We start from the raw sequence: 25,940 nt of genomic DNA, 5'->3' as shown, positions 1-25,940 counted from the left end.
TCCAGTGGGTACTCCTTACTACATGTCACCGGAGAGGATACATGAAAACGGATACAACTTCAAATCTGACATCTGGTCGCTAGGATGCCTGCTCTACGAGGTAAACTATGGGAACATGTGCACACACTGTCACCCCGCAGTCGACTGTAAGAGTGACGTGAGAACACATTGGCTCAGACACACACATAAACAAACAAACCGTCCTCAATACCACATATAACAAGAATACTTATATAAAAATATACAAACATGGAATACCTGCATTTTCCCATGTTTATACTACTTATACCCTCTTACATGTTATAATGTGTAAAATAAAACAATACACACAGTTTATAACAGATTAATAATATATTTAAATGGTATGCCACATGTCTTTATCTGGTATCTTTGCTGTACTGGCTGAGCTGGAGTTTTAAGACACTTTGAGTTAAAGTTCTTTAGCTCGGGAACCTGTTGAACGTTGAAAAGCTGGGGAATGAGGGGAACTGACATGGCCATGTGTTTTAGATAAGGCCGCCCAGTGACACTGACTAGTTTGATTAGTCAGGAGCAAAACACCACAGGACCCTGCTGTAGACCACATGAGTGGAGACAAGCCCGGGAGGAGCGCACAGCGGAGGGAACAAAGAGGAAAAGAGAAAGAAGCTGAACAATGATAGACACGGATGATAGCAGTCAATCTGATGTTTCACTTTGCCAGTCTTAGCATACACCGAATACATACACACACAAACCTCTTCTCCTCCCTCACTGCTCTGCCTGCTCAGCTCGCAGGTCGTAGTTGCTCAGAGACCACAGTCCTTCATGCTAATTTGCTCCCCACAATGCACTGCGACAATGAGCTGTGGTTGGCTGAAAGCAGTGGGTGCTGTAGGTCACATTTGTTTTTGTACTTTTTATATGTGTATGTGTGTGTTTACATGGATGCTACTTTTACTGGTAATAACAACCAGATTGCGCTGGTTTATATTACTCTTGTTGCATAGTTTCTGCAGGTATCATGATTGCATAACCACACCAGCGCTGCACAGTGTTGTTTAATTAAGCTAATTTTGATGTGTTCATTTTGTTAGGATGAGTTGGGGTTTAGTTTTCACTCAGTCTGATTTAGGATTGGTTGAAAACTAATAGTGATATCAAGTGGCATGCATTTGGACACTGTTTTTACACTGACACAATGTCTACATGCTAAAGAGTTGAATGTATAAAAACAAAACTTAAATCGGTGTGATTGAAGGTTGAAGATTTTGTCCATGGTGGCTTTTTCTGAATTTTTTCAATATTTTTTTGGAGGAAGCTGTTCATAGTCATAGTATTGCATGTGCAGCCTGATCATTGATTGTTTCACTGTTTCAGATGGGACACAGTCTATTGATATTTTATGCTTTTCACCCTTAGGATAACAGCTAGGGGTCACAGCCTGGACTGAGCACTGAGACAGGGTGAGTCAGGCCAGAGATGAGGAGAGAGTTAGAGAGCTAGAGAGTTAAAAAAAAAAGAAAAGAAAAAAAGAGCGACTTGTTGCTCCCTGAGGAAGTGAAGATGAAGGGGATATAGATGTAATGTCAAAAAAGTTTAGTTATGTGTATAAGAGCAATATAGGAATATAGAGAATGGTGAGGGAATAGGCAGTACAAGTCCTAAGAGAGAATGAAAAGAAAGGGGTAGAGAGAAGGTGAGGAGAGATAGAAAGAGCAGGGGGGAAGAAGTGGATGAAGAAAATAACAAATTATGAGAGCAGGGTTATAGATTGCTGGAGAGAAGAGAAAGATTGGGGAGGGGGGGGTGCTCATTCAGAGAGAAAGTACTGTAGGTACAAGAGCAGAGACGGAACTTAAACCAACAGGTCAAGGTGAGCCATGCAAGGAGCCTGTGGAGATAAAGATTTTACAACCTTATTGTTACCAGAGCAGTGCTCACCACACCATGCATATTCTCTTTGAAGAACAGACCCATGCTTTCCACTCTTCTTGGTAAGAGGGCTCCACAGTGCATTCACAGTGTCAGGAAACTCTCTCCCTCTTTCCTCTCTGCTCTTTTCTCCTCCCCTCTGCTAAGTTCCCCTCTGTACGGCTCCCTTTTCCTTACTTAACCTTCAGGCATAAGGAATTCACATAGAAATCCAGGCTTGATCCCTTTGGTACTCATTGATTTCACTCTGAACATTGTAGGGGCTGAGACTTGCGCTGGTATATGTTTGTGTGTGTTTGTGTGTCTCAGGGAGTTTGATTCCTTATGTGTGAAACGGCTTCATTTGAGAGAGCCTGTATTTTTCATTCTCGTGCCTGGGGGGGTTGGGCTAGGGTCCGAAGGGTCCGTCCGTCAATACTTGGTCATTGTATCTGCGTCTATCTTCATCTTCCATTCTGTTTGATCCCTTTCTCCCCGTGTCCAACCTCATTACATCACCTGACCCTGCCCTGTGCCCCTCACCCAAACCCCCAGCACTGTGGTAACAGCAGTCGTCAGGGTTGTCTCCCAGGGTGACCGGAAAGGTAAGGAGGGCAGTTTGGTCACATGCCAGTCGATGAGATCGTAGTCTCCTAGCGCTCTTTCTCCTCCTGCTCACAGTCAAAACCGCCTCATACTTGTATTAGTAACTCTCACGCGCTCGCTGAGTCTGTTCTCTGTTAAGGAGATGCATTTTACACACACACACACACACACACACACACACTGTAGGTTTCCCGCTTGTACGGATGTGTTGTGGTTGCCGTGTTTTGTATAAAGGTTAGTAGAGGAGGAGAATATCTTGAAAAGCTTTAATGGAATGTGTCTCCTTCCTGTATGGAGCTCAGCCATCCATACCTCTGACTGTGCCCATGTCTCATGCCTCCTGCCTCATTCCACTCCCTCCCCTCTTGTATTGATGTTGGTTTTATGAGGCCCAAAATGCTTGGTTTCTCAGCAGCTGGCGTTTGCATGTGATAAACTGCCCTGTGGCTAGCTCTCTATATGTTTTTGAAAGTGGGGATTTTACAAACAAAGCCTGGGTATCCTTTAACCTTTTCATACAGTTTGTGTGTTTCTTTTTATTGTTTTTCAGTATCTGGCTGTGCTAAAATCTAAGAAGCTACTTAACCCATTTGTGCACAGTATCTCAGACCTGTTTATCATTTGATATATATTTGTTCATCCCTAAACTGCCTTAATATCCATGCTGTCCTTCCTACCTCTGTTTTCAACTTAAAACATTTGGGAACAGAACTTTCAACTCAGTTTTACTTTATTAGCCATTTCACAACCATGTTTTAAAACACCAGCATTGGTAGGCTTTTTAAAGGAACAATCTGACATTTTGGGAAATTATCTTATTTGCTTTCATGACGAGCTTTCTGTTAAATATTAACTTAATAACCATGACCCATAAAACCAATGCACATTTTTACACTTGGGTTTTTGTACTTATTAAACAAAAGAGAAATAACATGTTAATTAGTGAGCTGAAGAGGTGCTGGTAGGAGGATTTGGTTGCCTTTGTACATGGCCAGGCTAGCTGTTTCTCCCTGTTTCCAGCCTTTATGCTAAGCTAAGCTAACTGTCTCCAGGTTGTAGCTTCAAATTTAATGGAGAGATATGAGAGTGGTATCAATCTTCACATTTGATTCTTGACAAACAATTCGAATGAGCATATTTCCCAAAATGTTGAACAATTCCTTTTAAATTTCACAATTCAAATACCATCACTCAGTATGGGCTGGAGTGAGATGGGGACATAAAAACAGATTCTTTATCAGTTTTCCTCAAAAGTTCAGTCCAATGGAACAATCTGGCACTTTTAATTCATTCATCCATCCGTTCTTCTTCTTCTCATCGTCTTAACTTCTCCCTTCCTTTTTAGTGTATTGAAGTAGAGGAGTGATGACTCCACTGGGTGTAGGTATATTTTTAATGACTGTCCCTACACTGTGACTTATTGCATTGATTAATATATCATCATAAAGCCGGATGAAGGACCAATGAGCACATAAAAAAGTCATGCTTTCCTCACATGTACATCTATGTATGTATGTGTGTGTGTGTGTGTGTGTGTGTTAGGCAGAGAGAGCGAGGCAAGGAGAGAGAGAATACATATTTATATGTATATTTAGCATGTACATATGTGTTAACATTTAGGTGTATTTATTTTGATGTAGCATGTGCATATAATTGTGTATGTTTGTGTGTTTTTATAAATGAGTAAGTGTGAACGTGTGAGAAGCCCTTCGGTCCCAGGCTGTAAAGGCTCGAGGGATAAGGGGGGGGGGGGGTGGAGGGAGAAGACGGAAGCCTCTCACAGCTCCTTTTAATTGGCGTACAGGGAGAGAAGCTGGAGAGAGAGAGAGAGAAAGAGAGAGCAGGATCAGTGTTAATTAAACTGGAAGGCCCTACCCAGACTTTGTACACGGACAGGGATACTGGCTTTACATGCCTGGGCTGGGGAGAGCACAACCTGGCCAGCTGAAAAAGAGCAGAGGAACAAAGGAGGGAGTGTGTTTGTCAGTGTGTGTGTGTGTGTGTGTGTGTGTGTGTGTGTGTGTGTGTGTGTGTGCATTTGCAAGGGTGTGCGTGTGTTCTGCCACCAGCAGCTCACGCCCCTTAGACAGACAGCAGGCATGCGTGTGCATTGTATGTCTCTCGAATATCAATGAACCATACACACTCACACACACACACACACACACCAGGGCCTCAGAGGTCAGAGAGTGAGTCAATCATCTAACCCGTTGCGACGACACAGTCTGAAAAAATGAGTAAGTGTGTGTGTTTGTGTGTGTGTGTGTGTGTGGGCATGCACCTTTTTGTGTGTTTGTGTGTGTGTGTGTGTGTGTGTGTGTGCGCGCGCTGAGAGCAGGGGGCTGGCAGCTGTCAGGGGCTAGGAGCAGCAGGCACTAATGAAGCAGATGAATAGTGCAAAAACTCCCAAATACAAACAGGACAGTTGACATTTTTCATCTGTCAAAAGCAGAAGATGCATGAAAATACGATGGGGTCTTGTTTAACCCTTTGCCTCCTGGTGTCTATTTGCTTTTTTTTTTTTTCTCTCTCCGTCTCTTTTTTCCCTTCTCACTTACTGTGAAATCTATGTTTTTCAGAAACACTCACTAGCCCTTACACATAAACACCGCAGACGTACATACCTCCTATACAGTATCAAAAAGCAGTACAGTACGTATGTTTGTCATGAATCAATTAAGAGTTTTTTCCCGCATGGTTCTGTCCAAGTAATTGAAGTGAACTCTTACAGTGAGTAGTCAGCATGTTTTGTTGCAAACATGGGCACTCCAAACAGACTCATACCCTTCTCACTCCCTGAGTCCGGCTGGCACTGCCCTCTAGTTTCTGCATTTCTGAAGCTCTCAGTTTGTTTGTTCGAAAGCGATTAAGATGTCCTTTGACCTTTAGTGCTAAATGTCTCATGATAAAATCTGAAGTTTTCTGGCCTCTCTGGACTGATGATGTATTTATAGGCTGCAGCGAATGGCAAATTAGGTGGTGATTTAATTGCTTCAATTTAGTATGATCCGTAATTAGACAGTCTAATTTAATTTGAATTTTAATTGTAATGTTGATGTTGTGTGAAGGTCAATCATGGACAGTGATAGCTTAGGTAATTGTGTCTTGATGTGCTTTTTATTTTTAGAAATTAAGCCACTGGGGAAGAGTTTTTGTTATTTCCACAAATGTACATTTTGTACTTCAATTTACGAAGACCCTGCTAACTAAGGCATGAGCATGATGTTTTAGAAATGATTACTTTACATGACAACATTATTTTTTCATTCATTACAAAGCTGTTACGTATTTGATGGCACAGCAGTTATTTGAGGATCCATACCGTGACTGCTTTGCCTGAAGTTTGTCTCTGAACACCATGAAATGCCATCTGTGTTAACTCCAGTGAGTATGCATATTTGAGGATGTTCCCCTGTGCTTAAGCTTTGCTGTATGTGCATTTGTCAATGCATCTTATGCTACAGATACAAAACTCCAATACTAATGGAAGTGCATCATTGCTGACACACACAGGAATACGCATTTCCACACACATCTCATCACTGTCAACTGCCTGCTGTGCCAGCCTCAGTAGTAATTGTTGGAGCAGAGGGAGAGAGGTGTCCAGGCAGAGAGAGAGAAGGAGATCCTCTTTCCTTAGTGTTCACGTGTGTTTTTGGGATGATATACTACGACGTGAATGTTTGATGAAGAGAGTAAATGAATGAGTGAATAGTACTGTATGTCCAGAGGAGAGATGGCCCACTGAGATTCTGCTGCTACCATCTTGATTTCCCACTAGAAGCTGTGACTGTGTCAAAATCTGCCCGATAGGGAACAAGAACCTTTCTGTCTCTGCACCATCTGTGTTTGACACATCTTTCAGTGAAGACTATGAAGAAGCCGCCTACAAGTTTGTGATATGCTAGCCACCTTTTGGGCGATGTCAGTGGGTTATTCTCATGGCTATGAAGTGAGACAGTTTGTTCTTGGAAATATTTTTTTTGGTATTTTAGAGAAGTTCCTGTGGCTTTGTAGGTTAGCATGACAAAGATCAATTAATTGACCAACATCTTTTTGGTATTTTACAAGCAGTGGCCTTAAATTTTCTAATGAGTTTGTTTCTATGATTCAGAGGTGGACAACCATTTCCCAAAGAAATCACCTGGTGTTGTACTTGGTACAGTGAAAATGTTCATATGCTCAGTAGTGCATGGCATATGCTTGGTTGTCCCTGTTCTAAGTAAAAGACTGTCTCCATTATGCTGCTGTTTTTTTCTGTTATGGTCCTATTTACACAGACATAATGTGTCTCTATTGTGCGTGAGAGTGTGCAAGGAGGCACATTTCACACTAACCTGCTGTATTCTGTATGGACTGATTCCATTTGGATCCATATGTGGAGAAGTTGTTCTCATCTACTTTCACACTACCAATTAGCAGGCTGTCAAACACATGTATTCCCCAAGTATAGCGCAGGGACACCTGAAAAAAGTTAAAATTATAATGTATAAAAAAAATTAATTTTGCCCACCATGATAAATGTGTGTTGTTCTTTTCTTTATCTTGTCTTTGTATAACAACGCATACTCTTTGTTCCAATTTTTCATTATTCCTCAGCAATCAATTACCACATCAAAAATGTAAAAAGAGTCATCAAGATTACATCCTAGCCTCACAGTTTTCATAATGAAATAAACCAAGGCGAGCCTAGTTACGCCAGACTGCAGATGGAACCTGTGAAGAAAATCATTAAAACACATAGCTTTGAGCAATGACTGGTGTCTGTCTATAAATGGCCTTGGGTCCTGCTTTCACATTGGTCCAGAAGATAGTTTCTGACTTTCAGAAGACAGAAATTATTGAGATGTGCAGCCACATTTGTGGTGAGCAACACCCTGTGTTAAAACAGGTGCAAGGCATGAAAATGGACAAGGCCCTTTCTGCCCAGAAATACCTAAGAAAAAAAGCGTTGATATCATGTTATACACTTCCTGCACAACACCTCCTCCTATGTAATACTCTCATTTAAATAAATGGAAAACAAGTGAACAAGCTCCAACATCTTCGAGTCTGAGCGGCTCTCATCATCATCAACACTGACAGCTAGGCCAACCATGTTTATTTATTATTAGTACAATTTGGCCTAACACAGTATTTTGAAAAAATCTGAATCAGAAAAAAAGGAATATAGATGTGTTTGTAATGCAAGTGTGCTCCTGGCTTTACCTTGTGCATGCATATATAAACTATAGGAAGCGAGTAGGTAAAATGGTATAGTTTTCTATTCTTAGAAAGACTGGAGGGATTCTTCACCTGTTTCCACCCACCAGCGAAGGTCTCCTTATCCTTTCCACTCTTTGTTACCATTCCCACCTGCCTTCCCTCTTCCATGCTTGCTTGCATTTGTTTTCTAGAGGATACAGTTTTCTTGCTGCTCCAGCAAACTGAAAAATTCTCTCTGCTCATATCCCTGCACCTCTCTCATGCTTCTTTTCCTTTCTCAGCTGTTTGTTTCCTCTCGTTCTCTTCACTAAGTTTTCGAAGCAGTGTAGCAGAAAGGGCCAGCAAACTAACAGGAAAACACATAAGCTAAGGAAAGCTTTAACAGATTTTTCTGTTTAGGTTCACTTCAATTTTAGACCACCACCCAGTCCACTCCAAAAAATATAAATAAGCGAGTACTGATCTGATATTTTAACAAAATTTTAAACCTATTTACGTCTTGTCTTGCTTCATTTGTCTCTCACACCAAGTCCTTTGTTTTAATCAGTAAGTCATATACTTTGATAGCAGTATTCTGTGTAGCACCTTTTGAGAATTTAATTGGCTATTTCAAGTTTTAATTTTGCTCTCTCACACCCTTTCCTCTTGTCTTTCCCCCCTTTTTCTCTATATGTCCCTTTCCTGTTTCTTCATATCTCTATTTCAGATGGCAGCCCTACAGAGTCCGTTTTACGGGGATAAGATGAACCTTTACTCCCTTTGTAAGAAGATAGAACAGTGCGACTACCCCCCTCTTCCCTCAGATCACTACTCAGAGGAGGTAAGTACTGTATCAGTTGCCTTTTACTGTTATGGCACAAAGTAGACGGGGACCTGCTGAGTGTTTTAAAAGGACTCATGATAGTCTGGACTCCTGAACACCTTTAAAAGAAAATTCTTAATATTTTTGAAATGAACTACTGTTTTAAACAGCGGTGGCCAGCTTCTCTTTTTCTGTGCCAGATTGCAGATTTTTACATGCATTGACTATTATAGTTAATTTTTTATATGTAAGTGAAATCCAGCCAACTGTCTGAGCTACAGTACGGTATGATATTACTCTGTGATCAAAAGAATGGCTATGATTTTGACCGTTTGAAAATTAAATGCACATATCAAAAGCATCTGGCCATGCTAAAGAGTGGGGTGAAACGAAATGGGCTAGAGTGTCATGTTTCCCTAACTAAATGTTAAATCATCTGCTGTAATTCTGTGTAGACTTATTCGTGCACAAAAATGTAATGTAGTCGGGCTGCGGTTAACGATTGGCTTGCTGCTGATTGCCGGTGACGTATGTATGAATGCGCATGGCTTTGTGTCTGCAATGCCCTCTTTGTATGGGTGGCATTTTTTCTAACATTTCTGTCCTTTTCTCTTAAAAAATAGTAAGTCCAAGTGTACACACACGCAAAAACTGAAACATAGGCACATATCTATATGCAATACAGGTGTACTGTTTAGCAATGACACTGTACTTTGTTGATGGGTGCTCTAAAGTGTTGTAAGTTATCATATTTGTTTGATAGTTACAAAGAGTCCCTGCATAACCCAAATCTAACTGCTAGATCGTTAAAATGCTGGAGGTGTCCCCTCATGTCTAATTTATTTAAACAACCATACCAATGGTTTCTGTGCTTTAGCCCTTTTACTTTGTAGAAATGACATTAGAGATGCAACTAACATGACATTTTTCACTAAACAATTAATCAATTATCAAAATGTTTTTCAATACATTTTTCAACTCTAAATGACATATTAAACATCACAGCTAGCCTTTTTGAAAACCACAGTGCTGTATTTTAGAAAGGAAAGGAATAGTTTGACATTTTGGGAAACACACTTATTCGCCTTTTGGTAGAGAGTTAGATAAGAAGATCAATACCACTCTCATATCTCTGTCCAGTAGATATAAGGCTACTGTCTTTTACTTACCGCTTGGTGTAGCACAAACACTGTAAACAGAAGGAAACGGCTAGTCTGCCTCTGTCTGAAGGTAACAAAAACTTCGTACCAGCACCTCTAAAGCTCACGAATTAACATGTTAAACCCTGTTTGTTTAATCCATATAAAAATGAAAGCGTAAAAATAACAATTAGCCATTTTACATGGAGTTTTATGCCAAACTCTTTCTTTGGGAGGAGCAGTCATAGTCAGGAAGTCATTTCATATCTGAATCGACCTGTTAGCAGACTATTAAAACTTGCTTGAGTTGTGTAAGCCATTATAGTGAACATCAGCTCTGTATTAATGTTTATCAAACATACATTGTTATGTAGCTTTTAATGCCATACAAACAAGAATTGAATGGTCCATTAAGCAAAAAGCACCTAATGTTTTTAATCTCCATGCCTTCTACTCCACAGTGGTTGGTTTTAAGTTGCTCTACTTATTCATGTGTCCTTAAACCAACACTAAACCCTGCATAGAGGGTCTTTCATTATACTGTGGTATTAACTTCATTAGGTTGATAAAGGCTAATTGCTCGCTGTTTTAAGCCTCTATGTGTTTTTGTATTTGCATGAGCTATTGTGCAAGTGTATATTATTTGTTACAAGAGATCCCTTTCCACACACACACACACACACACACACACACACACACCACACTGAGCTGCATTGCCCCACATGTCACCCCCATCCAGGAGAAAGGAAGACAAAGCGAAAGAGAGAGGGAATGATAGAGCGAGAGACAGGGTGATGGAGAGATGGAGATGAGGGGGGTGCCTGCAGCGCCTGTCTGGATGTAAACAATGCTCCTGAAGGATCGGCAGCAAACTGTCAGCTGCTCATCTTTGTTGTGTCATTTAACCATCTCCGTCTATGCTCCCCCCCACGCCTCCCTTCACTAGCTCTCGCTTCCCCCCTCCCTCCACCTGACACTCCCCTCCACTCCCCTACCCCACTCCCCATGCAAAGAAGCGTATGAATATTTTACATATCTGCATCTCTTTGGCATACCCCCCCCCCCCAATATCTCCATTCTGTGGGACTAATTCTCAGACTGTCTGAATTTACATCTTTCTCTCACTTTCTCTCTCACTCAGACACACACATACACACATATACACAACGGCTGACGAGAACTCGTCCAAGCTGGTGCCACGCAACAGCGGCCAGGAAGTCGGCAGACGGTTACCATAGCGACCTTGCGTAGATGTTTTTTTTTTTTTCTTTCCTCTCCATCTTTTATTCTCTTCTTTTTTTTTAATGATGGCGGTGGCTGTTCCGCCTGCGAGCCTGTCTATCTATCTGCTCCAATCAGCCGCTTCGCTCGGCTTCAAGTGTAAGTGCTGTCTCCGGATGGCAATGGAGTGGCAGCAGTGTGTGTTTGTGTGCTTGTGTGTGTGTGTGTGTGCGCGCACTCGTGTGCATGCACATACACATGTGGGTGACTATGCATGTGTAGGCTTGGGTAAAAGTGGATTCAGCAGACCAAAAAGCGATTAGTGTGTTAACCCAGTCTTTGTCTCAGCTCGGTTACCTGTTGCCTTGTTACTGTTATTATGGAAAGAGCCCATTTAGAGGGCATTAAAAGACGAGCAGGTCTCTGTTACCAGTGGTTTGTTTATTTCTCTGGAGCTGCTCATTTCAGATATGCAGTCTCACTACAGTGTCATTGATTGTATTATTTCTCTCTTTACTCCCAACCCCCCCACACCCCACCCTCCCCACCAGCTAAGGAAACTGGTAGATATGTGCATCAACCCCGACCCGGAGAAGAGGCCGGACATCACCTACGTGTACGACATTGCCAAACACATGCAGAACATGACACAGGGCAGCTAAGCCCAGAGTTACACACACTATAGCTTGCAGAACACCTCCCCACCTCCTCCCTCGCTTTTCATGCTGGACTCATACACATCTATCAGCTTTTATGTAATAACTTACTCCAGAGCTCCTTGTGATAAGTAGTGCTGTACATGTAACAGATTTTTTTCCAAGGTGGTGGTACAGTATATAACATAACTGACAGTCAAAATCTTTTCTGCCCTAGGAGAAAGATTAAAGAGATTACACTTTTTTTGTCAGATGGACCCCCCCCCCCCATCCCCTAGACTTCAGTAATGGTACAGCACTGAAAATCAGTGTCTATAGCTTTGAAACACATTTCCTCACCGTTCATCAGCTGCTGCTACTAGCAGATGTTATTTAAAGCAGATGTACTGGAAATCTGTAAAATTAGCCAAAAAAAAAAATGTTATGTGTTACTTCCAAATCTCAAAACAGTTCAATGCAAATATTCTTAAAAAATCTTTGTTTGTAGGCTTTCAGTGGGTCTCATGAGACCTGTAGCCAGCAAATGGTGCAAAAAAGATGATGGAAACTTTGAAAGCAATTGCAAAAATTTGAGTGTAGAGATTTTCACTCAGTGGCAGAAAACTGAGAGGCGTAACAGAGTGTTATTGATGGTTGAAGTGTTGTTGTGTTGCACTTTTTACCCTGGTACTGGAAGGCTGGCAGGGTGATCATGTCTAATGAATGTATTAGGAAAGGAAGGATCATTTAGAGGGTAGACTAGAGACGTGCTGGGGGGAGAACATGGACACATGTCTCCACAACACTTTGAATGTAAGTCATTTTGACACCTATGTATTGTCTTTGAAAATTTCAGAACGCCTCTTTTTTGCCAGCCTAGAAGGAGTGGTAGAAACTATAACAAAAGCAGTTTTAAATCTGCTGTTTACCTTAGTCACTGACACCAAACTATTTCCTCTTTGGTTCAATTTGAACAACATATATTTCTATTAGAGTGTGAGGTTTGTCTTGTTTCATTATTAGTGATGGTAAATCACAATGAAGACATGAAAAAAATCAAAACACTTAGTTCTCCATCATGGTTGGGTGCAGTGGTTCCCAACCTTTTAGGCCTGTGACCCCTTGTCACATGTTACATTGTCTACCAGTTAAGTTACAGATCATTGTGTTGATTCATTGTTTATCATTTTGTCCACATAATGTCAGAAAATAGCGAAAAATATCCATAAAGCTCTCTTACATCTTCAGATGTCTAGTTTTGTCTGATTAACAGTCCAAAACCCAAAGATATTCAGTTTATCATCATGTTCAACAAAGAAAAGCAATAAATCATCACATTTAAGAAGCTGAAACCAGCTTTTTTTTAAATTTTGTTTTTGCTTAACAAATGACTAAAATGATTATTCAATTATAAAAATAGTTGCTGATTAATCTTCTGTCGATGGATTAATAGATAAATCGACTAACCTTGCAGCTCTATAAAGAGGACTTATTTTGTTTTATTTGAATAACTTTTAGAGGCTTGAGGAGGTAAAACACAGCAATCCACAAGAAATAAAGCAAAAATTTATCTTGCGACCCCTTTGATTAATCCAGCGACCCCTTGTGGGGGTCCTGACCCCTAGGTTGGGAACCACTGATCCAGTGGATGCATTTGACCCATCAGAAAGTTAGTCTATTTTGAGGAAATCATGTGATTGTTAATGTTGCTGTGGAAGTTTGCAGTGTATGTGTCTTGTTAAGTAACAAATATGTTGAAGAGATAGCAGATCCTTGCCTTGTGTTGCCGTCCACGTCATGTGAAAATCACAGCGTGCCTACCTAACTTCTGTCCTCAGTTGAGATACCAAAGAGAAAAGTCACACAAAAAGAGAGCAGAGCAGTTTATATATATGTTAAGGTATCTTTTATGTAAAGTATATCAATGACTTGTTGTGAAAAAAACAAACAAAAAAACAAGCTCTAATGGGACTCATTTTGTTTTACTGTACATAGCAAAGAAGTTCCTATAGTTTTAATACTGTAGGGTTTTAGTGACTCTTTGGTAATATATATATTTTTTACAGTGAATAGGTTTACACCAGTGTGTCGCAAATGACCAGCACTGACTACCACTGGTTTACATAATGACAATGATACCGCATGGAAGGTATAGTAAGTAAACAATGATTGGTAATGCTTTATTTCAGTGTCTTATGAATCCTCTTTTAACATTATCAAATAGCCTGTTAACCGTTCATTGGCGTTATTGTTCATGTATGCCCATGTTTTTCATGTTTTTTTTTAACATTTAATACTCTTTAATATTTGTTATATACAAATTCAAAGCTTAACGGTGAAAGAAAATGTAAGTTATTTTGTTATGGTTAACAGAATATTTTGATAGTGTGTTTGTAGCAGTTATTTGTCTGAGACTTGCAAATACAGTGTTTGCAATTTATGTTTGCAGTTGTACTTCTTGTCCTAGATTTTGTTCATTCAAATCACTTTTCTCTCCCACCACAGTAATTTTTTTTTCCTCCCATTTCATTGATCATCTTAATTATTTATCATGTTCACCCACAGTGATGTTTACCTTCTATGACGCTCTCTAAACAGAAGCATTTGTATTGCACCAAAACTTTCAGTATTTTGTTGTAATTACAAGGGAGCTATTGCTATTAAGCACTTTTTTTTAGGTATTTTAGTTTTGATGCAAAACAGAACTCCCTCAAATTGGTAGTATTTAACAGCAAAATACCAAAAATAGATTCTCCAATGTTTAGGGGCAAATAACCTCTGAAGTTTCAAATGTACTTCTAAGCATATATAACTGAAACAACGGATACTTTTGTACTGAATTTAAAGATAAGTTTACATTGATCCCTTTCACAATGTCAGATTACCATTGTCAGTTCTAACCTCCCAACAAAGATGTTATAGATGTTAAATACATGTTTGTTTGTTTTTATCATCAGAAGATGTCAGAAGACATTGTAGTTCAGTGGAATGTCTTGTCTTGCATATATCTAGCTTTTCCCCTTGTTGGTTAAGAATTTGTTGATTAAAAACATAACATGCAGTGCAAAGTCAGATTGAATTTCCTGAATACAGATTTGTACATTGAGTGAATTTTCTGTTAATGTACAGAAAAGGCGATCCAGGTTGTTCTTTAATTCCTCACTAAGGGGTTGTTTAACATATACACTGCTAAGGAATACAGTATGGCCATTCCTTTATATGATTGTTCTTTGTCTTCATCCAACAAATCACAGTGCTCTACTGCAGTGGTTCTCAAACCTTTTCACATCAAGAACCCCTAAACTGACACAAATTAGACCACAGACCCCCATCTGATTAGATTTTTGCTTTTAGATGTTTTATTACAGAAAGTGTATGAAACCCATGACCAAAATAGTCACATACTCTGTCATTATGTTACTTATGGATGGAATTATAGTGAAAATAAATTTTTCCCCTTTTGCTGGGGGACCCCCTGGAACCCCCTTATGGACCCCTGGGGGTCCCTGGACCCCACTTTGAGAACCACTGACCTACTGTGTCTAATTCTTTTACCTCGTTCAGTTTACTTTTCCAAAGGCCCTCTGAAGTTGTTATTGAAGAGTCCAGGGGTTTTCCTAAAAGTGAAATTAGTAGGCACTATAGGCAATTGGTATTTATTGTATTGGCAGTTTGGTTGTTCTGAACATTTCATGTAAAATCACCATTTGCCTTGTATGCTAACTAAATGCAATAAAGCTTTCAAATTTCTTTTTGACATGTGCTTGGAGCTCTTACCTGCTTTTAATGAGTAATTTGCATCTCCCATCCAGTTATTCAAACAAATCTGAGACACAACGTGTTTTTATTGTACACGTATCCTACAGGGCATCACTTGCTTTGCCAAGAAATACAGTAATACAAAAGAACACACATGTGGTAACATTTGTGTGAGGCACAAGAAACACACAAGAGACACCGCAGCAGTTTCAGACCTGCAGCTTCAGACCACTTGTGTCTTTTGTAAAGAACAAGCCACTTTCGAAAGCCAGGCTGTGCCTCTTTGCAAAGTTGTAAATACCAGTGTTAAACAAGTTTAACACTACTTGCATTTCAGCAAAGGTGGGATGTTTCACTTTGGCACTTAATGGAAAACTGGCAAATTGTAGCAGCTTACTGGTAAGTATCCCTATATAACTTCCATTTTTCTGTCACATTTCTTTTTTAAAAATATTTTAGAGGGCATTTTTAAGCCTTTATTATAGCAACAGTTAAGAGCAGACAGGAAACGAGGGGGAGAAAGATGGGGAGGTGACATGCATCAAGCTGCTGCCAGAATCAAACCACAGATGTTGTGGTTATCTAGCAAGTGTCTTAACCAGTAAGCTACCAGGTCTTACTTTCACTTTTTTACTAAGAACAAAAAAGCAAATGCTTGATCCAGTTTTGACTTTAGCATAGCACATTGAAGCTGTTACAAGACATTAATGATCAAAGAGATGATCACAGATGCCTATGTATGGTCAGGATATAATACTTCATGTAATATGATTTTATTAGTCTTAGCTTGTCCAAATTTGATGGGATTAAAATGTCAATGAGAATAGGACTGTTCCAGTTGTTGCAAAATGCACATTAAAACAATAAAAAAATATCTGTATAATTTAACAAAGACAAATTTAACAAAAACACAATCAGTTTAAGCAAATAGAACAAAGTTAAGCAAGCCAGTATCAATTCTAAGTGCACTGAGTGCCATTGTTCACAGGTTAAAATGCCAACTATTGAACTTACTGAAGAACTCAGTAAGATGATGATTTGGTAGGCAGCTCCGTCAGGCCTGCGTTCATCTTCTTTCTTTATGATGCCATTGAGGTACATTGCATAAAATACAACAGAAAATAAGAAAAACAGGAAATACTGCAACTTAGTGTGGATACTCATCAAACTGCAGTACATTTCATACTTACTACATAAAAAGGTTTTGTCTAAGTGACTTTAAAACTACAAGTTATATTAAAAGCTATTGTAATACTGTACACAATACAGAATTCCTGATGATCTTCCTACCATTAACAAGTGACCTAACCTAACCAAACCATAACCTAACAGCTAAAAAAACATCAGTCATTTGCAGCTGCTGAAAGTAATTGCTGTTTGCTACCTACTACCTGTATCCTGCTGTATATAGTGCATATTCATGTTGCTACATACAGGATGGGTAAACCATATATTTCATTTTTCACCTCTGTCTTTATCAATGTGATTAAAGAATTGAGTTCAGCTGGAACAACAATAACTCTCCTCTACAGGAAATTAAAACTCATTACAACTGTAAAACTGGCCAGAGGCAACGTTACAGTCAAACTGATGCAGGAGATAAGATGCAAAATTATCCTTACTGGGAATTTCTGCGCTTCATCATGTAGATTTTGTAGACGACCCAAAGCACAGCCACAGATGTGAGGATGATGAGGAAGACCAGAAAGCCAATGAGAGCTTTGTCATTGTCTGCAAAATGAGGGTTATGACAAAAAAATATCAAAGGGGTGGCATTTATATCAAAGATTAAAATGTGCAGAAATTGACATGTATGGTAAGTCTGAATGAAATGTTTTATCTGAGCAATTTATGGCATTAATGAAAACCACACATACAGAGAGTGCGAACACGTTCTGTCTTGGTTTTACTGTAAAGGTATCCGTTGAAAGCAACCACCTGAAAAGACAGAGCATCCCTTTAACTTGGGAATTATGGAACTCATATAAGTATGAGGAATAAACTGAACAACACTGTTAAATGAAAAAGTAGGATTATACAAACCTTCACTTTGTAGGTCGTTAAGTAGCTTAGATCTTTGAATGTAAAGTTACATTGGTCTTGTGACTCCATCTTCTGAATGACATCATCATAACTAAGAGTTGCATTGTATAGTTTCTCAGGTCCACGGAAATTGTTCACATGAGGACAGGTAACTTTAATCACATTATGCTCTGGAACACTTAGCGACAACTTGACAATATCGTCTGGTACTGTAAGAGAGTGAAAAAACAACATATTTTCCTTTAGATGCAACACTTTATGCTTATTCACAGTTTAAGTGATTGTTGAGTTTAAAATACCAGCAGTTTGATTAAGTGTTTAATACCAACACTTGATTAAGCTCATTAGTGTTACTGTGTTGATTGTCTTGGGCATCAGTATTTCCTTTAAACGATTAATTAATGACTGAATTTTGAAATGGATTTGCGAAATTATTTTAAAACAAAATTCAAAAAATCAAAATTTTGCTTTTTGTTATTCCATTTATCCCACACAGCTGTTATGTGTTGGCCGGAGCTGTGTTAGGAGTCTGGCTAATCAGAGTGCCTGAAACTGGGGTTGTCAGACTGTCACGATCACAGGTTGTCATTTATCCTACTGACTGGTTGTCAAATGTGGCGAAAGTGAGTCTTAATACGAGCCTGTCAGAGGGCAGAGGCCAAAAAGGGAGTAAAAGTACAGAAGACAGAGAGAGGAGGAGGAAGGAGATACAAACACATGAAGGTTAGCGTGCTGCTGATAGGAAGGAACTCTATTGTTGAAACCATGATATACAGTGAATGACAGCCCTCATCATTTACATATTTTGGGTTAGCCATGAAGCCAACACTGAGCTCAGGGCACAGTTGGAGGACACCAGGCCCGACTCCAAACACCCAGTCCAATGAGTCGATGCTGCAGGAAGGAAGGTAAGACCTGCGTCTTTTCTTGTTCGTTGGCAAACAAAGGTATTCAATATATGTTGTGGCCTGTTCGTAGTTGGTACAACCATAAGGCTCAGTGGTATTTAAATCACCTAGATTTAACATATTATATCCAGAACTACCTGTGCAGTGTCATCCACACATAAGTAAATGGAATAATAAGCACATTTTAAAAGCCTTTAAGTTAAGTTTTTGGCTCCATTTTGAAATTTATTGATTACTTCATTTAAATTAAATTGGAAAGACAATACAAGGGAACATATTACTATTTGGCAAATGTATGATTTTTGTATTTTACTTTGAGTTTTTTTTTTTTTCAAAAATCTATCATCTGATTAAAATTTAACACTAAAAAAAGTTTATAATTACTACTGTACACCACAGCACGTATGCTTCATTTATAAACAGCTCAGGACTAACTAAAGCTTGTAGATTTCTGCTCACTGAGTCACTGTGAAAAAACACAGAGAATAACCATTGTTGTTGTTATAATTACTGTGTATTCATGATACATGTTTTGTACATGGCTCCTATTTCAGTTATGATTGGAGCTACATTATAAAGTTAATTATAATGGTTTGGATGTGTGTGTGATGTATAAAATACATTTTCTTATATAATATACAGTATACTATATATTGGTATCATTATTATTATTGGTATTGCTATCAGGGAATGAGATGTTTGATTATCAATATTTATCACCATTTGATTAAAATAAGACAGGACAAGTAATAATATAAAGTACATAATTCCTAATTATCATTATTATTATGATAAAAAAGTCAGATAAATTGCATTTATAATTATGATTACTATCCTTTTCTTAAATAACTAAATAATTCATTACAGTAAATCTTGTGTTGAGTTAATGTCCAAAATTGACATGATTCATTTAGAAACCATATTAAGCATAATTTAATGTAGCTGTTGTTCAAAACGTGATGTCAGTTTTCTCCCCAAATATTCACAGTTTCAGTGCTGTTGTTAAAACTGTTACTTTTACTGGCTCGTGGTCATCTTAACTTAATATTCAACTATGAACATTATATAATAAATAGCCTTTTTAGCCCTTTTGAACTAAATATGACTTTATGTAAGTGTTGACTACAATATTTTCCAAAGACAGTTTGCTGTTTACTTACCTCCAGGCTCAGTTTTATTTGTAACTAACATTGGTTTGGCAACATTCTTGTTGTTGTAGGTGGGTCGGACTTCACAGGTGTAATCGGTGTATGGTTTCAGTCCAGAAACATTACATGCTCCTCCAGGTTGCTGTTTGTTAACTGTAGATGTAACAGTTTAGTTTTCATTAGCTGCTTTTGGTGTCCGATTTAATAACAACAGGAACATATAAAGAGATGTGAAAAGACTGAACCTATAGTTAAGAAATATTTGTTGAGTTACCATTAACTGACAAGAATATAGATATCAAAATCATCAATGTGTCACTGCGACTGTAGATCACTGACTGGTCCTGCAAGGTAACACTTTTGTATACACTATGTACTACATGGCTGACAGACAGAGAATCAACTAATATCACACTTTCTAAAAACTATTTCAAATAAATAACCAGCAAATCATATGAAGTTCAACAATTTTAGCTGTAATCACAGTTTCTCATCATGTTGTTCTATGGAAAAAAGGTAATTAAACTCTTTCATTTCAATATTATTTCTGTAACATATTTAATGGATTTTATTTTTTAATTAATGACTTGTTCCAAAGTGTGACTTGTCGTTTCATCTCAGCTTATTTACACCTATTATCCCTCAATGTACTAAAATGTGAGCACAGAAGAAAAAATGATATACTTGAGGCCAATGGAAGTTTTAAATGTCTTCATTGTATATCTCACTTGTCATATAAACTGACCAGCAAATTAATCTGCAAGACTCCAAAATATACATTGAACTAAAATGGAAAAGGTTTTTAAAATGTTACTTACGTTCTGCACGTTTCTTGTCCCATATCGAATTCACAGGATGACAACTGCAGTCATATGAAAGCCCATCAAGTTTGGGGACCTCTTGACATTTCTGACTGGTTGTTGTCCAGCTCAACTCAATGGAGGTATTGGTTGTTATTGTTGTTGTTGTTATTTTAAGATCTGTTGAATCACATCACACATCTTTAACACTGAACTGAGTAATCTGGTCTTTAGTATCTTAGATTACAAGCTATCATTGCAACAACATACCACAGTCAATCTTGAACCGGATAGCAGGTGTGTTTTTTATGATGACATCATTTTCCTTGATCTGACCAGTACAGGTGTAGTCTGTGAAAGGCTCCAGCTCAGACACTTTCTTGGGATTATTGTAAGAATCTGAGGAGACAGAAGGGTGACAACATTTCTCAATCAACTAATATCTGTACCTCAGAATTTAAGATCAGTTTTAAACAGTTTAGATTTAGACATTCAAAGCAAAAACCAATATTCTATTCAAAACTGATTCACAGAGCTCACAAAGCAATACCTCACCAACACCTCCCTCTCATACCAGAAGACACAATTTATGTCACTACAGTTATTAGAAAAATATGTTTTTCTACCCCTGCAAAAATTACTCCACTTTACATCTTCATCTCTTTTACACTATGAGTACAAAACAATGGAAATGCAGATTTGAATCACCATCTTTATCCATGTAAATCTATTTATAATGTTGCTGACAAACAAAGTCTCTCTACTTTCAGTCTGACCACTTACCAGAACAGGTGTAATCAATGGTGAGATCAGTGCAGTTTGGAGGTAAATTTGCTTCTATTTTTGCAGGAAGTTCAGTGGGAGGAATCAGATTTATTTCATTTGAATTTAAAAATTCAGCTGAAAAAGAGAAAAAAGCACATATAAAACATGATGAAAGAAGGTCTACATGACATGCATTTAAAACTACAGGTAGACTGTATTATACATACCAGCACTGATGTGTTGAGTGAGACTAAAGTTCACACACTTTTCTTGAGTGAAGGTTGTCGTCAAATTTGTGCAAATGTCATCATAACCAGGTTTGATACAGAACTTTTTATTGTCACTTGGGCATTGCACGGCTTCAATATTATTTGCTGTTATTTGCACAGAGCTGATGTTCCAGTCACTCTTGTAACAAAGATATCCAGGGATGCAGCTGCTACGTTTAATGTCATCTTCAGCTGAAATACAGAAGTGATGCACAAATGTCTCTCCCATTTTCACTCATTTCTAAAGTTAAAAGAAAAATACAATACAACAGTATGAATTATTTTTACTCACTCATTTCATTTGTCTTCACTGTAGTTTTACTATCACTGTGGTTACAGACTATTTCTGTGCCAGCATGGTCAAATGTCACATTATGTTCGTAGACAGTACAGGGCTTCAGGTGTCTGATATACGGTGAGCTTTGACCGAAGTGCTGAACATCAACTTGGCCTTCTTCTTTAACATTCACGGTGTAGGTGTCAAGGGAAGAGTTTATGAACCTGATCTGGAAGCCAGACTCGTGGGGTGTAACAGTGTAAGAACCTGTACAAACAATACACAGTAAAACCTGTTAGTAAGATGAACCACCTGCCATTTATTTTAACCTTGTTCATATAGGTGTTGAAAATCTACCTGTCTATGCCGAGGATCATTCTGTACACTCCACTTTCAACATATTCATTGTAAAGTAAGAGAGAAATACAAACATTAAAACAACATTAGATGGATTATCTTTTAAAGTGATACTCACACTGTGGAGGTGGGGGGGCTGGTGCAGGGCGTGGAGGACACATTCAAATGAAATTAGAAAGGAATAAAAAATACAAAAAACATTAACATTTAGTTACACAACACAAGTAATTTAAAATACTCCCAAAGCACACTAAAGATAAAGTATGTGCCTTTAGCTTATAGAGTATTTGTAACCCTTTTATCCACAGTGCGAGTGTATGCACAACACAATCTTATTACAATCCTATATAAATGAGAAAATTCCAACCTTTGGTGGTAGGAGTCACTGTGGTGTTGGACTGGGTGATTGGAGGTGAGGTCTGAGTTAGAGTGCTGATTGCCTGAGAGACTGTTGGCAATCAGCACTCAGAAGCACCAAATAATATCTTTCAGACAATGTCATGTTCAAACTGCCTCCTTACTATCACTACCAGTAACCTACTTGCTCCTGTGAGGGAGAAAGCTGCTATTATCAGCCCTTATGAAATGTGACTGTTTAAAATCCAAACTTTTTAAAAATACATTTTGTGTTTAAATTCTCCACACTACCTTTGTTTGAGTGAGGGTTTGCCCAAAACAAAAATAAATACATATAGATATTGTTACAACTAAATCCTGTGATCCTTGAATCACGTAATTCAAATTATCCAAATTAAACATTCAAAACACATCAACATGATAAGGAATACTGATCAAGATTTTTTTTTGTCCCCATACATGGAGAATGCAATGAGATATTCTATTGTTGTAATGTTTCTTCTTTCTTACAGTATATCTTGACGTAGAGGATTACCAGAGCAAATCTCATCATCAGTTCAGAAATCAGAAATCTGACTTTGTTTATAATTTGCTGTGTAGGCATTCAGACAAATTAGACAGAAAGCAAAAACATGAATATATTTCAATATCATGAATGAATACAGAATGAAGCAATATGACTAAATATAATGTGCAGAAACATTATGTGCTGTATGATCACTGGGACCATCCCATAATTTGAAGGTCAATGTTTAATTAACTGGTTAAAGAAACAGGACAGAAAGAAACTGAAAAAAATCCCCCCAAAATAAGTTAAGATTCAAAAAGATCAATTTCTTTTCTTTGCACTATATGAACATCACACTACTTCGCATCGGCATTAGTTTAATTAGTTGCATAAGTATAGGGTTTAAATCGTGAATAATATTTGGCAAGAGGTTGATTGTGGTGGGAGAAGTTTGAGTTTCATACTGCTGAGCAAACTTTTTTTTTTTCAAACAAAATTGCACATTACATGTTTCATATACAAATAACTATATATATATATATATATATATATATCAGAGGAGGCTGGTCCATAGAGGTAGAGGAGGTTGCTCCTCCTCTGTTTTTTGAGAGGCAAGAGGGAGATCAGTTCTCCTTGGTATACTTTAACACAATTTTTCATGGTAACTTGCAGGTAGGTTGTTATAACCATCCTGGAGAAAGAATGTTCTTCTGTGGATTTATTATTTAGGCCATCTCAGGTGCTTCCTCATGTAATCCCAGATTAACTCCATGATGTTGAGATCAGGGCTCTGTGGGGGCCATACCATACCATCTGTTGCAGGACTCATCATTCTTCTTGCTGCTGAAAATAGTTCTTTATGACTCTAGCTGTATGCTTGGGGTCATTGTCATGTCATTAATAAATTTGGGATCGATCAGACACCTCCCTGATGGTATTGCATAATGGATAAGAATCTAAACATCTAGGGTGCCTGAAACTTTTGCACAGTACTGTAGATAAATTGATAGAGTAGCATATTAGAAAATTAATTCTAAGGCAAATTGCTGACTATATTTTTAAACACATCAGTAAAACATTTTATCTGCTTCTATTAGGCTACTTGCAGGCTGTAGAGCAGACATCATTGTCACTAACGAATGAACAACATGTGCTCTCTTTCTCAGCCACCTTGTGGTTCAAATGAAATGTCTTTTGTTTTAACTGAAATCCTCTCACACAACATACTGAAATGCCGTTATACAAAATTATATATTTTCAAAAGTAACTGTGAACACTTTTCAATAGTTTATATAAAAGGATTTCACAATACTATATTGGACCATTTTAACTGTATATGAGCACATTTTACCATAATGTGTGAAAGCTTTTCAGTAGTTTTCATGAGAGCGTTTCAGTCGTGTATGTAAGCGTATAATTTTTCAGTTGTTTGTGTGAGAGTGTTTCAGTTGTGTATGTAAAGCATTTCACTTGTATATGTGTGTTGTTTTCAGTATACTATGTGAATGATTTTGGTTTCATGTGTGTATGTGAGATGAAAAGTATATATATATGTATGGTAATTCTGAATAATGTCCCTAATGGCCCCTCATAGCTTTGGTGCTACTATGAACATGAAGACATGAGACAGTGAAAAGTGAGCTTGAGGTAAAAGGAGGCTGAGGTGAAGGTATGGCACATGGTAAAGCACAGCTGATGGTAGAAGTAACATTATAAACATAAGAATTACAACTGAATGTTATATGTTAGGAAAATGTATTTGTGGTCACTCACCTGCTGGATATTGACCTGGAATAACAAAAGAGAAAGATATTTACACACTTGTAATGAAGGGATGTATACGACTACTATACAGAATAACATAAATATACACACATCACAAACAGGGTTTGTTTTATTAAAACATCCATTTCTATCTAAACTTGCTGTAGCTTTGCAGTGATATCAGTGGAGGTGTATGAGGTACAGGACAGAGGATAAGGTTCGCACCAAAGAAACAAGCATACCGTAGGTTTTTTTCTATTTTTTCCATTGGAATGAATACAGAATGAAGCAATATAACTAAATATAATGTGCAGAAACATAATGTGCGTATGTCCGATCACAGGGGACATTTTGCGGTACATACTGGCTTTGGCGTTGCTGTGACAATGAAACAGCATAAAGCAAAAAGTGAGTGGATTAATTGAGTAATTAGAATGTAGAATTATAAACATCACGAAAACAATGAAATGTAATATATGAAGTAACATTGTTAACCTGGAATTACAAAAGAGAAAAGTATAAATTATTATTGCATTTGTTATGTTTTATTAAACCTGTTTGGGTATAAAAAGCAGGGCCGACAACTTAATTAGATGACTTCGGTCATGGTCATAAACCCAGCTACTTTTGCAGCTCTAGTCTGACGTCTGTTGAAAAACTCCATCATCAACATTTCCTGATGAGGGTCTGAGGGCCGATACATTGTCAGTAAAGTGAGAACAAACGATCAACAGTGTGCAGTAATTTTTGGTTCCTTCATAATTTTTTCTAAAGTTTAACAATGTTTAATAACATAATGTTAATAATAATGATAATATAGTACAGGGGGTGTAGCTCAAATTGCTTTACAATAGAGTGAAGAAACAAGAAAATAAAGAAATGTAAATACTGTGCGATTAAAACCAATCAATCAAATGAGTAGCAAACAAAAGAGGCAGCAAATAGTAAGAACAAATATGCTTAGTACTTAGTAATGATAAAACAGATACTCTGTTGAAAAAATGTATTCACACTGTGAATTTGGGAGAACAAGAAAATGCACTTAAATAAAAAGCATTAATGTATATGAATAATTTTAGAGACACTTTTACAAATACAAAAGGCATGTGTTCTGTTACTAATAGTACTTTATCTATCCTATCTTTCAGCACCTTATATTTTATTTGAAATAATAAAGTTACTTACAGTCAGCCACACCAATGATTGCAGCCCAGAGGAGCAGGATCTTAATACTACAGAAACCCGCCATATCTCGGAGTTACAATGTGTGAATGTCTGTTTGGGTGGGGGACCCAGATCATTAGGTGCACTTGGTTGCAGCAACACGCACACAGCCGCAATGATAAACCATAAACAGGAAATCATGTGATGTTTCCCCCTTTCAAAACTAGGCTACAATCATCGCACAGAAACTTAAGTAAATTGCTTACCTTACAACTGCGGAAAGTTGATTCTCACAGAGAAGTCGCCTTCTTTTCAGTACC

The 25,940-nt window shown here is 37.9% G+C and overlaps 2 protein-coding genes across 4 annotated transcripts in view; one reads left to right on the top strand and one right to left on the bottom strand.

Moving 5' to 3' along the window:
* nek7 (NIMA-related kinase 7) overlaps window positions 1-15,258 on the top strand; it is a 67,493-nt gene extending 52,235 nt beyond the window's left edge. For all 3 annotated transcript variants that reach the window (XM_067596539.1, XM_067596538.1, XM_067596537.1), the window contains 3 exons: window positions 6-100; window positions 8,411-8,524; window positions 11,418-15,258. In XM_067596539.1, coding sequence (XP_067452640.1) covers window positions 6-100; window positions 8,411-8,524; window positions 11,418-11,528 — 320 coding nt within the window. In that variant the 3' untranslated portion in view covers window positions 11,529-15,258. The remainder of the gene's footprint in view (window positions 1-5; window positions 101-8,410; window positions 8,525-11,417) is intronic.
* LOC137188513 (receptor-type tyrosine-protein phosphatase C-like) lies at window positions 14,968-25,705 on the bottom strand. Its single transcript, XM_067598164.1, has 13 exons — window positions 25,642-25,705; window positions 24,466-24,480; window positions 21,946-21,963; window positions 21,486-21,737; window positions 21,152-21,385; window positions 20,943-21,059; window positions 20,430-20,558; window positions 20,178-20,339; window positions 19,372-19,512; window positions 17,304-17,512; window positions 17,138-17,198; window positions 16,883-16,991; window positions 14,968-16,337 (listed from the first exon to the last, which is right to left on the bottom strand). The coding sequence occupies exons 1-13, from the start codon at window positions 25,703-25,705 to the stop codon at window positions 16,283-16,285; spliced, it is 1,566 nt and encodes a 521-aa protein (XP_067454265.1). The 3' UTR covers window positions 14,968-16,282.
* Between the last annotated feature and the right edge of the window lie 235 nt (window positions 25,706-25,940).

Source organism: Thunnus thynnus, chromosome 8, assembly GCF_963924715.1.
Source record: "Thunnus thynnus chromosome 8, fThuThy2.1, whole genome shotgun sequence".
Classification (NCBI taxonomy): domain Eukaryota; kingdom Metazoa; phylum Chordata; class Actinopteri; order Scombriformes; family Scombridae; genus Thunnus; species Thunnus thynnus.
The sequence above is the reverse complement of the archived record's forward strand: the minus strand, read 5'-3'. Positions and strand labels throughout refer to the sequence as shown.

Bases quoted from the DNA above. Each gene is read 5' to 3' on its own strand.
- LOC137188513 (XM_067598164.1), bottom strand. From the start codon at position 25,705: ATGGCGGGTTTCTGTAGTATTAAGATCCTGCTCCTCTGGGCTGCAATC. The intron at 20,340-20,429 runs GTATGTTGTTGC...GTGATTCAACAG, and splicing joins CCGGTTCAAGATTGACTGTG to ATCTTAAAATAACAACAACA. The intron at 17,199-17,303 runs GTTTGTATAATC...CTGTCTTTTCAG, and splicing joins TAACGACCTACAAAGTGAAG to GTGGTTGCTTTCAACGGATA.